Source organism: Daphnia pulicaria, chromosome 7 (genome assembly GCF_021234035.1).
Source record: "Daphnia pulicaria isolate SC F1-1A chromosome 7, SC_F0-13Bv2, whole genome shotgun sequence".
NCBI lineage: Eukaryota > Metazoa > Arthropoda > Branchiopoda > Diplostraca > Daphniidae > Daphnia > Daphnia pulicaria.
This window is the reverse complement of record NC_060919.1, coordinates 1,377,360-1,389,801: the sequence shown is the minus strand read 5'-3', so window position 1 is coordinate 1,389,801 and position 12,442 is coordinate 1,377,360. Positions and strand designations below refer to the sequence as shown.

The following is a 12,442-nucleotide window of genomic DNA, read 5'->3' as shown; positions in this document are numbered from 1 at the left end:
TGTAGCACCAGTACCCAACCCTGTAGTTGAAGAAGGCACTTTGCGACCCATACCACCTAATCCTTGCACGCCATCACCATGCGGACCCAGTTCACAATGCCAAGTGGTTTCAGGACAAGCCCAGTGCGGGTGTCTTCCGAATATGATTGGTTCGGCCCCAAATTGTAGACCGGAATGTTTGGTCAGCTCAGACTGCCCATCGCAAAGCGCTTGCATAAACCAGAGGTGTATCGATCCTTGTTCAGGAACATGCGCTAGCAATTCTGATTGTCGCGTTATCAATCACTTACCCGTTTGCACCTGTGCCGTTGGTTATACGGGCAACGGTTTTACAGATTGTCGCCCTGTGCCAGCAGTTGGTAAGCATCAATTGCGTTAGAATTGTTTGGGAACATGTTTGAATCATAATTTTAGTTTATTTTTACTGTTGAATTTATTCTTGGCAAACCTCGTTAAATTTTTAGGAAAATTAATTTATAACATGTTTTAGTTATTTGTTTAAAATAAGTTACTTGTTTGTTTAATTTGATTCCACTTTTATAATTATTGGTAGGCACGCTACATTTATCACAGATTAATTTTGACAATCCGTTTGTAATTTTAACCAATACTTAACTAAAATGGAGTTTTTCTTGCTCTACTTTATTTGAGTTATTTTTAGTTGCATTATTTTTGTAGAGGTTCTACAGCCTTCCTAAAAAAAACATTTTTCTAATTTAAATAGTCGAACCAAATGTTGTCCAACCACCTACTCCATGCGATCCCAATCCTTGTGGCACCAATGCCCAATGCAAAACACGAAACGGAGCCATCAATTGTGTCTGCCCAGCAAATTATGTCGGCGATCCGAACAGCTCTTGTCGACCGGAATGCGTTCTAAACACAGAATGTCCAAGAGATAAAAATTGCGTGAATAACCGTTGCGTCGATCCATGCCAAGGAACTTGCGGTATTAACGCTGTTTGTAGGGTCACGAATCACATCCCTGTCTGCAGTTGCAAAGAGTCTCACACCGGAGATCCTTATGGATCTTGTCGTCCTATTCCCGTTAAACGTAAGACTCGAAATTCAAATATTTTGGAAGAAAAGAATAATTATTTTAAATTTCCTCGTACTTTTACAATTTAGCGCTCATAACATCTCCAAGTGAAGTAGAAAGACCTTGCGTACCGACACCTTGCGGTCCAAATAGTCAGTGCCGTGAGGTCGGCAATGCTCCGGTCTGTTCTTGTCAGTCAGGCTACTTTGGCGTACCACCAGAATGTAGACCGGAATGTGTGTCAAGCTCAGAGTGCGCACCGTCTCAGGCGTGTGTCAACTTCAAATGTCAAGATCCCTGTCCTGAAACCTGTGGTCGAGATGCTCAGTGCCGTGTAGTTAATCATAACCCGATTTGTGTGTGTCCTTCGGGATGGACTGGTGATCCTCTAACTGGTTGTCGCATTATTTCTAGTAAGCATGATTTCACTAAAACTCTTCAACCACGTTATTGTATTGTGAATAACCTAATCAATTTAAAACTTGTAGCACCAGTACCAAACCCTGCCGTGGAAGAAGGCACATTACGACCCATACCACCCAACCCTTGCACGCCATCACCATGCGGACAAAACTCGCAATGTCAAGTCGTTTCTGGTCAAGCTCAATGTGGATGTGTGTCTGGGATGATTGGTTCTGTGCCCAACTGTCGGCCAGAATGTGTACTCAGCTCAGACTGTCCGTCAAATAGGGCCTGCATCAATCAGAAATGTATTGATCCTTGCCCCGGTACTTGTGCATCCAACGCTGATTGTAGAGTCGTCAACCACTCCCCCGTGTGCAATTGCGCAACGGGTTATACTGGCGATGGTTTCAGTAATTGCCGTCCAATTCCAGCAGTCGGTAAGAAATAACACTCATTTGAATTTAGCATTTTTTATGCTTTCACATTCAGAGTTGCTTGAAGTCTTTTTCGCGATGCTATATTTCCATGGAAAACACTTGTTTTCTACAAATTTAATTTCGCTCATCGATGAAACTTTTTCTTTTGGTTGTTTTTTTTCATTACTCTTTTGAGTCCTCAGTCCAAATTATAATTGGAAACGAAAGTCCTGTCTGAAGTTGATCGTGATCTTCTTGACTTTGCCAATTTTCTACTGAACTTTTTGCGTTTCGATTCTTGGAAAATTCTGATGGAAACGGCCTCAGGAAGGCTATATTTTCAATAACTTCCATTGTGATTTTAACACAAATGCATTCTGGTTTTGAAGCAATTTTTGAACTAGCTTTTTCATTTTTCCGCATTTTATTACAAGTATTTTTGTTCTTTCTTTGGGAAATACGGAGTACAATAATAGCAAAGCCAATTGGAAACTCACTTTTAATGCATTCAGGAATCATTGGGAATGCCCAAATTTTTAAAATTTTTTTGCATACCCTTAAATTCCGTTTCAACAATGAATGCTTCATTGTTCATAAAGCTTTTAAAGACCTTTTAAAAAATTGTACAAAATATTTATTTGTGGTTTCTGCTCTAGTCGAACCAAACGTCGTTCAACCACCGAGACCGTGCGACAATAACCCATGTGGAACGAACGCTCAATGCAAATCACAAAACGGAGCCATCAATTGCGTCTGTCCGTCAAATTATGTTGGCGATCCTTACAGTTCTTGTCGACCAGAATGTGTTCTCAACACAGACTGTCCTCGTGACCAGAGCTGTTCTCGCAATCGCTGTATCGATCCTTGTCCAGGAACATGTGGATTGAATGCTGATTGCAGTGTTTCAAATCATATTCCTATTTGCAGTTGCAAACAATCCTACACGGGAGACCCTTACGGCTCCTGTCGTCCTATACCTGTGATAAGTAATAAGCTAACAAAAGAATTTCTGAGAAATTTCAAGAATAACAGTTTTGTAATATTTTGAATAGTACCTCCAACATCTCCCTCAGTTGTCGAGAAACCTTGTGATCCTCCTCCTTGCGGACCAAACAGTATATGCAAACCAGTCGGAAACGCCCCAGTGTGCTCCTGTCAACCTAATTACTTGGGTTTACCACCAAACTGTAGACCCGAATGCGTATCTAGTGCCGAATGTCCCGCTTCTCAAGCGTGCGTCAACTTCAAATGTCGAGATCCCTGTTTAGGAACCTGTGGAAGAGATGCCGAATGTTTTGTTGTTAATCATAGTCCAGTTTGTGTCTGTCCTTCTGGATGGACCGGTGATCCATTAACTGGATGCCGAATCATTCCAAGTAAGAGCATCCATTGGGAGTTATTTATGTTCCGTCTTTAAATTGTGTTCTATTTATTGCCATTAGCTGCTATACCTATCCCAGTTGTAGAAGAAGGAACACTAAGACCCATCCCACCTAATCCGTGCACACCAAATCCTTGCGGACCCAACTCACAATGCCAAGCAGTGTCCGGACAGGCGGAATGCGGATGTCTTAGCAACATGATCGGCTCGGCACCGAACTGTCGACCGGAATGTATCCTTAACTCAGACTGCCCAGCCAGTAGCGCTTGTGTCAATCAGAAATGCGTCGATCCTTGTCCAGGAACCTGTGGCTCAAACTCTGAATGTCGCGTAGTCAACCACTCGCCTGTTTGCAGTTGTGTAGCAGGTTTCACTGGGAACGCTTTCAACGACTGTCGACCAGTCCCCGTCGTCGGTAAGATGAAATCGATTTCAAGCTATTTTTCCATTTTTTTGGTAAACAGCTTTTTTACGATAAGCACTGGGATATTTTTGTTATTGGCGAAGTTGCTTTGACTTAACGCTATTTTTTATTTGACGAAAATTCTCTTCAGTCTTGGACGAAAGTTTTTTTTTCTATTTTCTATTTATTGGGAGCGGAAAAGATTTTTTGCAGCTGATAATGTTGACAGTCTTTGCAATTATCGTCTCCTAGGCTTTTGAAATGTTGCTTGTTCATTTTCTATGACGGATGGGCTGGCTATTTTCTCAATTTTTTAAAATGTGGCTTGGAATTTGATTTTTTTCGCAATTTTGGACGAAGCTTTTTAAGTTTTTTTTCAAATTTGTCTTTCCATTTTGCTATAAAATCGACATTTTGTAATGTAGTGGAACCAAATGTTGTTCAACCACCGAGCCCTTGCGATCCCAACCCATGCGGAACCAATGCCCAGTGCAAATCGCAAAACGGAGCCATCAATTGCGTGTGCCCGGCAAATTATATCGGAGATCCGTTTGGCTCATGTCGACCTGAATGCCTTTTAAACACGGATTGTCCTCGTGAAAAGAGCTGCGTGAAAAACCGATGCGTTGATCCTTGTCAGGGAACATGCGGTTCCAACGCTGACTGTAGAGTTGCCAACCACATTCCAATTTGCAGTTGCAAAGAGGCCCATACTGGAGATCCTTATGGATCTTGCCGTCCAATTCCTGTGATAAGTAAGAGACAATGTTGACAAGAATTTTTAGCAGCCCTTAACATCCATTTTACGACGTATCGTATAGTTCCACCGACTTCACCAAGTGTTATCGAAAAACCATGCGATCCTCCTCCATGCGGTCCTCATAGTACATGTAGACCGGTCGGCAACGCTCCTGTCTGCGCTTGCCAGCCAGGCTATTTGGGAATTCCACCGGAATGTAGACCTGAATGCGTATCTAGCTCTGAATGCGCTCCTGCACAAGCATGTCTCAACTTCAAATGCCAAGATCCTTGTCCCGGAACTTGCGGCAGAGATGCCCAATGCAAAATAGTCAACCACAATCCCATTTGTATTTGTCCAGCTGGATGGATTGGTGACCCATTAACAGGGTGCCGTATAATACCGAGTAAGAAAACAACCCTTTTACGTTACTTCGCAATGAATGAAATGATGGCACGTTTTCTTTAATCGTTTGTAAACTTGAAACAATTCGTAGCTCCGATACCCAACCCTGTAGTGGAAGAAGGCACATTGCGACCCATTCCACCTAATCCGTGCACACCATCGCCATGCGGACCCAGTTCGCAGTGTCAAGTGGTTTCTGGACAAGCCCAGTGCGGCTGTCTTCCAAATATGATTGGCTCCGCCCCGAATTGTAGACCGGAATGTTTGGTCAGCTCAGACTGCTCATCGCAAAGCGCTTGCATAAACCAGAGGTGTATCGATCCTTGTTCAGGAACATGCGCTAGCAATTCTGATTGTCGCGTTGTCAATCACTCACCCGTTTGCACCTGTGCCGTTGGTTATACGGGCAATGGTTTTACAGATTGTCGACCAGTCCCAGCAGTGGGTAAGCAATAGTTAATGATTGCACATTTTGGTATAAAGATGGGCTTAGTTATAGATATTTAATTTCAGTACTTTAATTTGACTCGTTTAAGAGTTTAATATTCTTGAATATCTAATATTGAAGAAGTCTGTAGCAATTAGAAATTAGTACATCGCTATAGTTAAATCGTTTAGTGAAAAAGGATCTTAATTTCTATCCTTTCCTTCTATTATCTCAATTTTTATACTAATTCCTTGGTCGTTTTATGTAATTTAAAAAATAGTCGAACCAAATGTCGTCCAACCAGCGACTCCTTGCGATCCAAACCCTTGTGGCACCAACGCCCAATGCAAAACGCAAAATGGAGCCATCAATTGCGTGTGCCCTGCTAGTTACATAGGCGATCCCTACAGTTCTTGTCGGCCAGAATGTGTTCTGAACACAGACTGTCCCCGTGATAAGAACTGCCTTCAAAATCGATGCGTGGATCCATGCGTGGGAACATGTGGCATTAACGCCGACTGTAGAGTATCTAACCACCTTCCCATTTGCAGTTGCAAAGAATCGCACACTGGTGATCCTTATGGATCCTGTCGCCCTATTCCTGTGATAAGTAAGAAAAAGAGTTGAATGTTGATTCCCTAGTACTTCCCCGATATTAATTACGCGTCCTTTCTTATCTTTTGCGCCAAAAGTACCACCGACCGCTCCCTCTCTTGTCGAGGAACCGTGCAAACCATCTCCTTGCGGACCAAATAGCGTCTGCAGGCCAGTCGGTAACGCTCCCGTCTGCTCTTGTCAACCAAACTACTTGGGCTTGCCACCGGATTGTAGACCGGAATGTGTTTCAAGTTCAGAATGTGCTCCTTCGCAAGCTTGTCTGAATCTCAAGTGCCAAGATCCTTGCAAAGAAACTTGTGGCCGAGAAGCGCAATGCAAAGTTGTCAATCACAACCCGATTTGCGTGTGTCCATCAGGGTGGACAGGCGATCCTATGACCGGGTGTCGCATTATTCCGAGTAAGCATGATTCCACTAACTATTCCAACTCGTCTACTTTGTGTAATTGCATGTGTCTAACCTGAATTAACCTTACCTTTTGTAGCACCCATACCTAGTCCATCTGTTGAGGAAGGCACATTACGACCCATTCCACCTAATCCTTGCACGCCAACACCTTGCGGACCCAACTCGCAATGCCAAGTTGTGTCAGGACAGGCCCAATGCGGATGTGTGGCCGGAATGATTGGCTCCGCTCCTAATTGTCGTCCCGAGTGTGTACTCAGTTCAGAGTGTCCATCAAACAGGGCTTGCATCAACCAGAAATGTGTCGATCCATGCCTTGGAACATGTGCACCAAACGGCGAATGTCGCGTTGTTAACCACCGACCCGTTTGTAGTTGCGCAACTGGTTACTCCGGAGACGGATTTAGCAATTGCCAGCCACTTCCAGTTGTTGGTAAGAATGAATTTTGAGCATTCAACGAATTCTCTGCGAATTCTGTCTTTTCTTTTTGGTTTTCACTTTTGTACAATGGTTGGGACTTCCTAGTCCTACCACTTTTTTTTTGCTAAACGGATTCTCGTAGGAATCCTTGGCGCAATTTGTTTTTTCATGGCAAATCAATCTTTTGTTGTTGGGCTTTCTCTCCACTTTCAGAATTTTATGTCTTTATTTGTTGCTAAAATTTATATCTACAAGACATCTTAGCTTTAACTATTATTTTGTAAAATTTGACACAGTCGAACCAAATATCGTCCAACCACCAACTCCTTGCGACCCAAATCCTTGCGGTACCAACGCCCAATGCAAGACGAAAAACGGGGCAATCGATTGCTCTTGTCCAGGAAACTATGTCGGTGATCCATTCAGTTCATGCAGACCCGAATGTGTTCTCAACACGGACTGTCCACGTGATAAAAGCTGCTCTCGAAACCGCTGTGTTGATCCGTGTGCGGGAGCTTGTGGCGATAACGCTGATTGTAGAGTTGCGAACCACATTCCCATTTGCAGCTGCAAAGAAGCCCACACTGGCGATCCTTACGGATCTTGCCGTCCTATTCCCGTGAAGAGTAAGAACTCGAATGAAATCATTTTGAGATTTTAGAAGGAAAATTCATCTTTTTTGCTAACTTATATTTAGTTCCTCCAACGTCACCAAGTGTTGTCGAAAAACCTTGCGATCCTCCTCCGTGTGGTCCTCATAGTACATGTAGACCAGTCGGCAACGCCCCAGTATGCGCTTGTCAGCCAGGCTATTTGGGAATTCCACCAGAATGTAGACCGGAATGCGTTTCTAGCTCTGAATGCGCTCCCTCACAAGCCTGTCTCAACTTTAAGTGCCAAGATCCTTGTCCTGGAACTTGCGGCCGAGACGCAAAATGTCAAGTTGTTAACCACAACCCGATTTGCGTGTGTCCATCGGGATGGACTGGTGATCCTCTAACTGGTTGTCACATTATACCTAGTAAGCATGATTTCACTAAACTGTCTAACAACCTCACTGCATTGCACTATTGTGAATAACCTAATTAATTTAACATTTGTAGCACCAGTACCCAACCCTGCAGTTGAAGAAGGCACTTTGCGACCCATACCACCTAATCCTTGCACGCCATCACCATGCGGACCCAGTTCACAATGCCAAGTGGTTTCAGGACAAGCCCAGTGCGGGTGTCTTCCGAATATGATTGGTTCGGCCCCAAATTGTAGACCGGAATGTTTGGTCAGCTCAGACTGCCCATCCCAAAGCGCTTGCATCAACCAGAAGTGTGTTGATCCTTGCCCAGGCACTTGTGCTACAAATGCCAACTGTAGGGTTATAAACCACTCTCCAATCTGCAATTGTGCATCGGGTTATACTGGCGACGGTTTTAAAGACTGTCGCCCTATGCCAGTTGTTGGTAAGATTTCGTTATTTAAAAATATTTGAATTTTTTGAAGACTCATAATAGGAATAATTTTGATTTTATCCGAATAATTTAGTCTGCGTTTTATTAAGATTTTGAAAATTAGATTTATTATACCATCATGTGTTTGTTGAGGATCAAATTCCTATTGTCGCGCGTGGCCGTGAGATGGCCACCCACTCAAAAAGGCACAGACGATTGGAGTCAATGACTTTTCGAGCCGAGCAATTTTTCTGCTCTTTTCTGGTTAAAAGATCCCGCTCGTGATATGAAAATATTGAAGCATTTACGAAAGAAAAAAAACTGTATTTGATAGGTTTACTATTTATCCTTACGATAGTGAGTTTATTTAACTCGAACAACAGCTTTGCTGAAAACGATTTCTTGAATTCAATCGAATTTTATTTTTACAATGAATTTGTATTCCATCCAGTTGAACCGAACGTTGTTCAACCGCCGACACCTTGTGATCCAAATCCTTGCGGTACCAACGCTCAATGCAAATCGCAAAATGGAGCTATAAATTGCGTGTGCCCGGCTAATTATGTCGGTGATCCATACAGCTCTTGTCGACCTGAATGTGTTCTCAATACGGATTGTCCACGAGATCAAAGCTGTTCCCGTAACCGATGTATCGATCCATGCCCGGGAACTTGCGGAATCAACGCCGATTGTAGAGTTGCGAATCACATTCCTGTTTGCAGTTGTAAAGAAGCCCATACCGGAGATCCTTATGGATCTTGTCGACCTTTACCCGCCAAACGTAAGTTTCTTTTCTAACAAAAAAAAAAATATTTTTTAACTACGTATTTTTATTTTGTTTAACTTTTGTAATTACGATCTGAATGATTTAATTGGGTTTGTTGTGTTATGGTAGTAGATTTAACTTATCAATAATTAACACTTTTGTAGCACTTCCAACATCACCGACTGTTGTTGAAAGACCCTGTGTACCCACACCTTGCGGTCCAAACAGTCAGTGTCGAGAGGTTGGAAATGTCCCAGCATGCTCATGCCAACCAGGATACATGGGTGTACCACCGGAATGTAGACCGGAATGCGTCTCCAGCTCCGAGTGCTCACCGGCACAGGCCTGTCTCAATTTCAAGTGCCAAGATCCTTGCATAGGAACCTGTGGTCGAGATGCTGACTGTCGTGTAGTCAATCACAATCCAATATGTGTCTGTCCATCTGGTTGGACAGGTGATCCACTAACCGGTTGTTCTATAATTCCGAGTAAGCATGCATTTTTATCAATTGATGTAGTTTGACTTACTAATGTTAATTAGTGCACGTTATTGACATAACCTAAAATGTTTTTTGAACCTTTGTATTAGCACCCATACTCAACCCGGTAGTCGAAGAAGGAACTTTACGTCCCATCCCACCCAATCCTTGCACTCCAACGCCCTGTGGGCCCAATTCACAATGCCAAGTCGTTTTGGGACAAGCCCAGTGTGGTTGTATGCCCAACATGATTGGCTTGACTCCCAACTGTCGACCGGAATGCATTCTTGGCTCCGATTGCCCATCGAATAGCGCTTGCGTCAATCAGAAATGCGTAGATCCTTGTCCGGGAACTTGTGGCTCAAATTCAGAATGCAGAGTCCTGAATCATTCCCCGATTTGTAGTTGCGCTGCTGGTTACACTGGCAATGCCTTTGATAATTGTCGACCCGTTCCAGCTGTCGGTAAGATCTTCACACAACATTTTTTCTTCAGCTTATCAAGCGATGTGTGTTCGCTTCGCCCTTTTTTAAACAAAACTTGATAGACTTATGCTTTTGACAAGAAAAACTTTATTTACGTTCATCAAGCTTTGATTAGACTGTGATTTGGCATCGTGATTTCCTTTTCACCTTCACATTTTGAACAATATGGTATTTTGATTTGGAAAATTTAGTCGAGCCAAATGTCGAGCAACCACAACGGCCGTGCGAGTCGCATCCTTGCGGCACCAACGCACAGTGCAAAGAATCACCAGGAGGCGGAATCAATTGTGTCTGTCCAGCCAATTATATCGGCGATCCGTACAGTTCTTGTAGACCGGAATGCGTTCTAAGCAGTGACTGCCCTCGTGATCGCACTTGTTCTCGCAACCGTTGCGTAGATCCTTGTGCGGGAGCTTGCGGCACCAACAGCCAATGTCGTGTTGCTAATCACGTACCTGTTTGCTCCTGCGTCCAGGGTTTCTCCGGAGATCCATATTCATCGTGCCAACCTATTCCAGCCGAGTGTAAGCACTAATTCATACCTTTCTTGTAGTATTTAATAACTTCTAAAATCTAAACACTATTTCAGCGGTATTGATATTCATTTTAGAAATACTAATTATTGAATGTATTATTAACCCTTTCCGAAAAAAAACAGCCCGACCGATTGAACCTGTAGTACAAGAAAAACCGTGTATTCCTTCTCCGTGTGGCCCCAACAGCCAATGCCGTGGTGTCGGTAACGTTCCGGTTTGCTCTTGCATCTCGGGCTACCTGGGTGTTCCGCCCGAATGTCGTCCTGAGTGTGTGACGAGCTCCGAGTGCGCACCGATGCATGCCTGCGTCAATTCTAAATGCCAGAATCCTTGTCTGGGCACTTGTGGTCTCAACTCGGAATGTAAAATCGTCAACCACAATCCGGTTTGCACCTGTCCGTCCGGATGGACTGGTGATCCATTCACTCAGTGTCAAATCATTCCCAGTAAGCATGTTTCAAATTTAACATTCACCTTTTCTATTCTTATTCTGAGTATTTGGTAGTTGTTAGTATTTTGTAGTTTTGTATGGTGTATTTGTAGTTAATTTTTAACCAAATCGTAGTCGTAGATAATGCATGTGTACAATTCTTTTAATCTAACTCTGGTTTTTCGTATTTTACCCTTATCCCGTAGCTCCTATTCCTTCACCTACAGTAGAAGAAGGCACTTTACGGCCCATTCCACCAAATCCGTGCAATCCGCCACCTTGCGGCTCGAATGCCCAGTGTCAAGCGGTGGGTGGTGTCGCTCAGTGCGCCTGCCTTGCTGGAATGATCGGTTCGGTGCCGAACTGCCGACCAGAGTGCGTCATTAGCTCGGACTGCCCATCCAAACAGGCCTGCGTCAACCGTAAATGTGTCGATCCTTGTCCGGGCACTTGCGGCGCCAACGCCGAGTGTCGTGTAGTCAACCATGCCCCGTCGTGCTCGTGTCGCGAAGGGTTCACTGGCAACGCTTTCGCTGACTGCCGGCCAGTCCCTGCTGTCGGTAAGATTATATCCAACACCTAAAAACCCCGAAGGATTATTTGAATTTTTTAAATTATTCTTAAGAAGTGATAACAAAAACTAGGGAAGCGTTTTTGTTGACTGAAAATTCTTATTCTTAATTTAGCCGAGGTGTTCAAGCCAGAACAGCCGCGTCCGTGCGATTCACACCCTTGCGGCCCTAATGCCCATTGCCGTGTAAATCCCAACAGCGGATCGGCCGCTTGCGTTTGTCCACCCGATTACCGCGGAGATCCTTACATGTCTTGTCGGCCCGAGTGCGCCGCTAATTCAGACTGTCCACGCCATCGAACTTGTCTCAATAACCGATGCGTTGATCCTTGTGCCGGCGTTTGCGGGCTTGAATCGCTTTGTCGCGTTGTTAACCACCTCCCCGTATGCGGTTGTCCACAAGGTTACATGGGCGATCCGTACAGCATGTGTCGACCGATTCCCGTGCTCAGTAAGATTGCTACCGATTCTGGGATTTTTCTTCAGGTTTTTTTAAAACTTTGTAAAGAAAAGGATTCAATCTCAACATGTGGCGACCAAGTTTCTTTTATTTTGCGCATTGTTATCCGCTTTTTAAAAATTAACAGCAATTAGTCATTTGGTCGTTATTACGAATTGATCCTGTTTACGACTGTTTATTTCATCAAGCGCGCAGAATTAGCTTCCAATTATTTTTTTAACTCCAAAATGCTAATTCCATGTCTGATTTGGCGTTAAAGTTGCCCCTACCACGGCGCCCAGTGTAGTGGAACCTTGCAATCCGTCACCGTGCGAGGTCAACAGCAAATGCGAGGTGTCTCCATCGGGAGCGCCCGTCTGCGTCTGTTTGCCCGGTTTCACCGGCACGGCTCAACTGGGCTGTCGGCCAGAATGTCTCTCGAACTCGGAGTGTCCGGCAGGTCTCAGTTGTGTCAATCGGCGCTGTCGAGATCCCTGTCCAGGACTTTGTGGCAATCGAGCTGAATGTTTCGTAGCCAGTCACATGCCGTTCTGCAATTGCCCACCGGGATTCACAGGCGATCCGTACAGCTCCCGCGGTTGTCAGATCATACCTTGTAAGATTTTAGGATTT

General features: G+C 44.1%; 1 protein-coding gene across 16 annotated transcripts in view; it reads left to right on the top strand.

The window, feature by feature from the left end:
- The window catches only part of LOC124349357, a 68,116-nt gene that overhangs the window by 47,478 nt on the left and 8,196 nt on the right, over window positions 1-12,442 (top strand). For 7 of the 16 annotated variants that reach the window (XM_046799846.1, XM_046799859.1, XM_046799857.1 and 4 more), the window contains 24 exons: window positions 6-359; window positions 725-1,054; window positions 1,129-1,452; window positions 1,528-1,881; window positions 2,517-2,846; window positions 2,913-3,236; window positions 3,303-3,656; window positions 4,070-4,399; window positions 4,466-4,789; window positions 4,880-5,233; window positions 5,496-5,825; window positions 5,908-6,231; window positions 6,317-6,670; window positions 6,955-7,284; window positions 7,356-7,679; window positions 7,762-8,115; window positions 8,555-8,884; window positions 9,034-9,357; window positions 9,459-9,812; window positions 10,025-10,357; window positions 10,492-10,815; window positions 11,006-11,359; window positions 11,486-11,821; window positions 12,090-12,425. In XM_046799846.1, the coding sequence (XP_046655802.1) occupies window positions 6-359; window positions 725-1,054; window positions 1,129-1,452; window positions 1,528-1,881; window positions 2,517-2,846; window positions 2,913-3,236; window positions 3,303-3,656; window positions 4,070-4,399; window positions 4,466-4,789; window positions 4,880-5,233; window positions 5,496-5,825; window positions 5,908-6,231; window positions 6,317-6,670; window positions 6,955-7,284; window positions 7,356-7,679; window positions 7,762-8,115; window positions 8,555-8,884; window positions 9,034-9,357; window positions 9,459-9,812; window positions 10,025-10,357; window positions 10,492-10,815; window positions 11,006-11,359; window positions 11,486-11,821; window positions 12,090-12,425 (8,085 nt within the window). The remainder of the gene's footprint in view (window positions 1-5; window positions 360-724; window positions 1,055-1,128; window positions 1,453-1,527; window positions 1,882-2,516; window positions 2,847-2,912; window positions 3,237-3,302; window positions 3,657-4,069; window positions 4,400-4,465; window positions 4,790-4,879; window positions 5,234-5,495; window positions 5,826-5,907; window positions 6,232-6,316; window positions 6,671-6,954; window positions 7,285-7,355; window positions 7,680-7,761; window positions 8,116-8,554; window positions 8,885-9,033; window positions 9,358-9,458; window positions 9,813-10,024; window positions 10,358-10,491; window positions 10,816-11,005; window positions 11,360-11,485; window positions 11,822-12,089; window positions 12,426-12,442) is intronic. The other 9 variants (XM_046799860.1, XM_046799858.1, XM_046799855.1 and 6 more) reach the window with 6 other exon arrangements.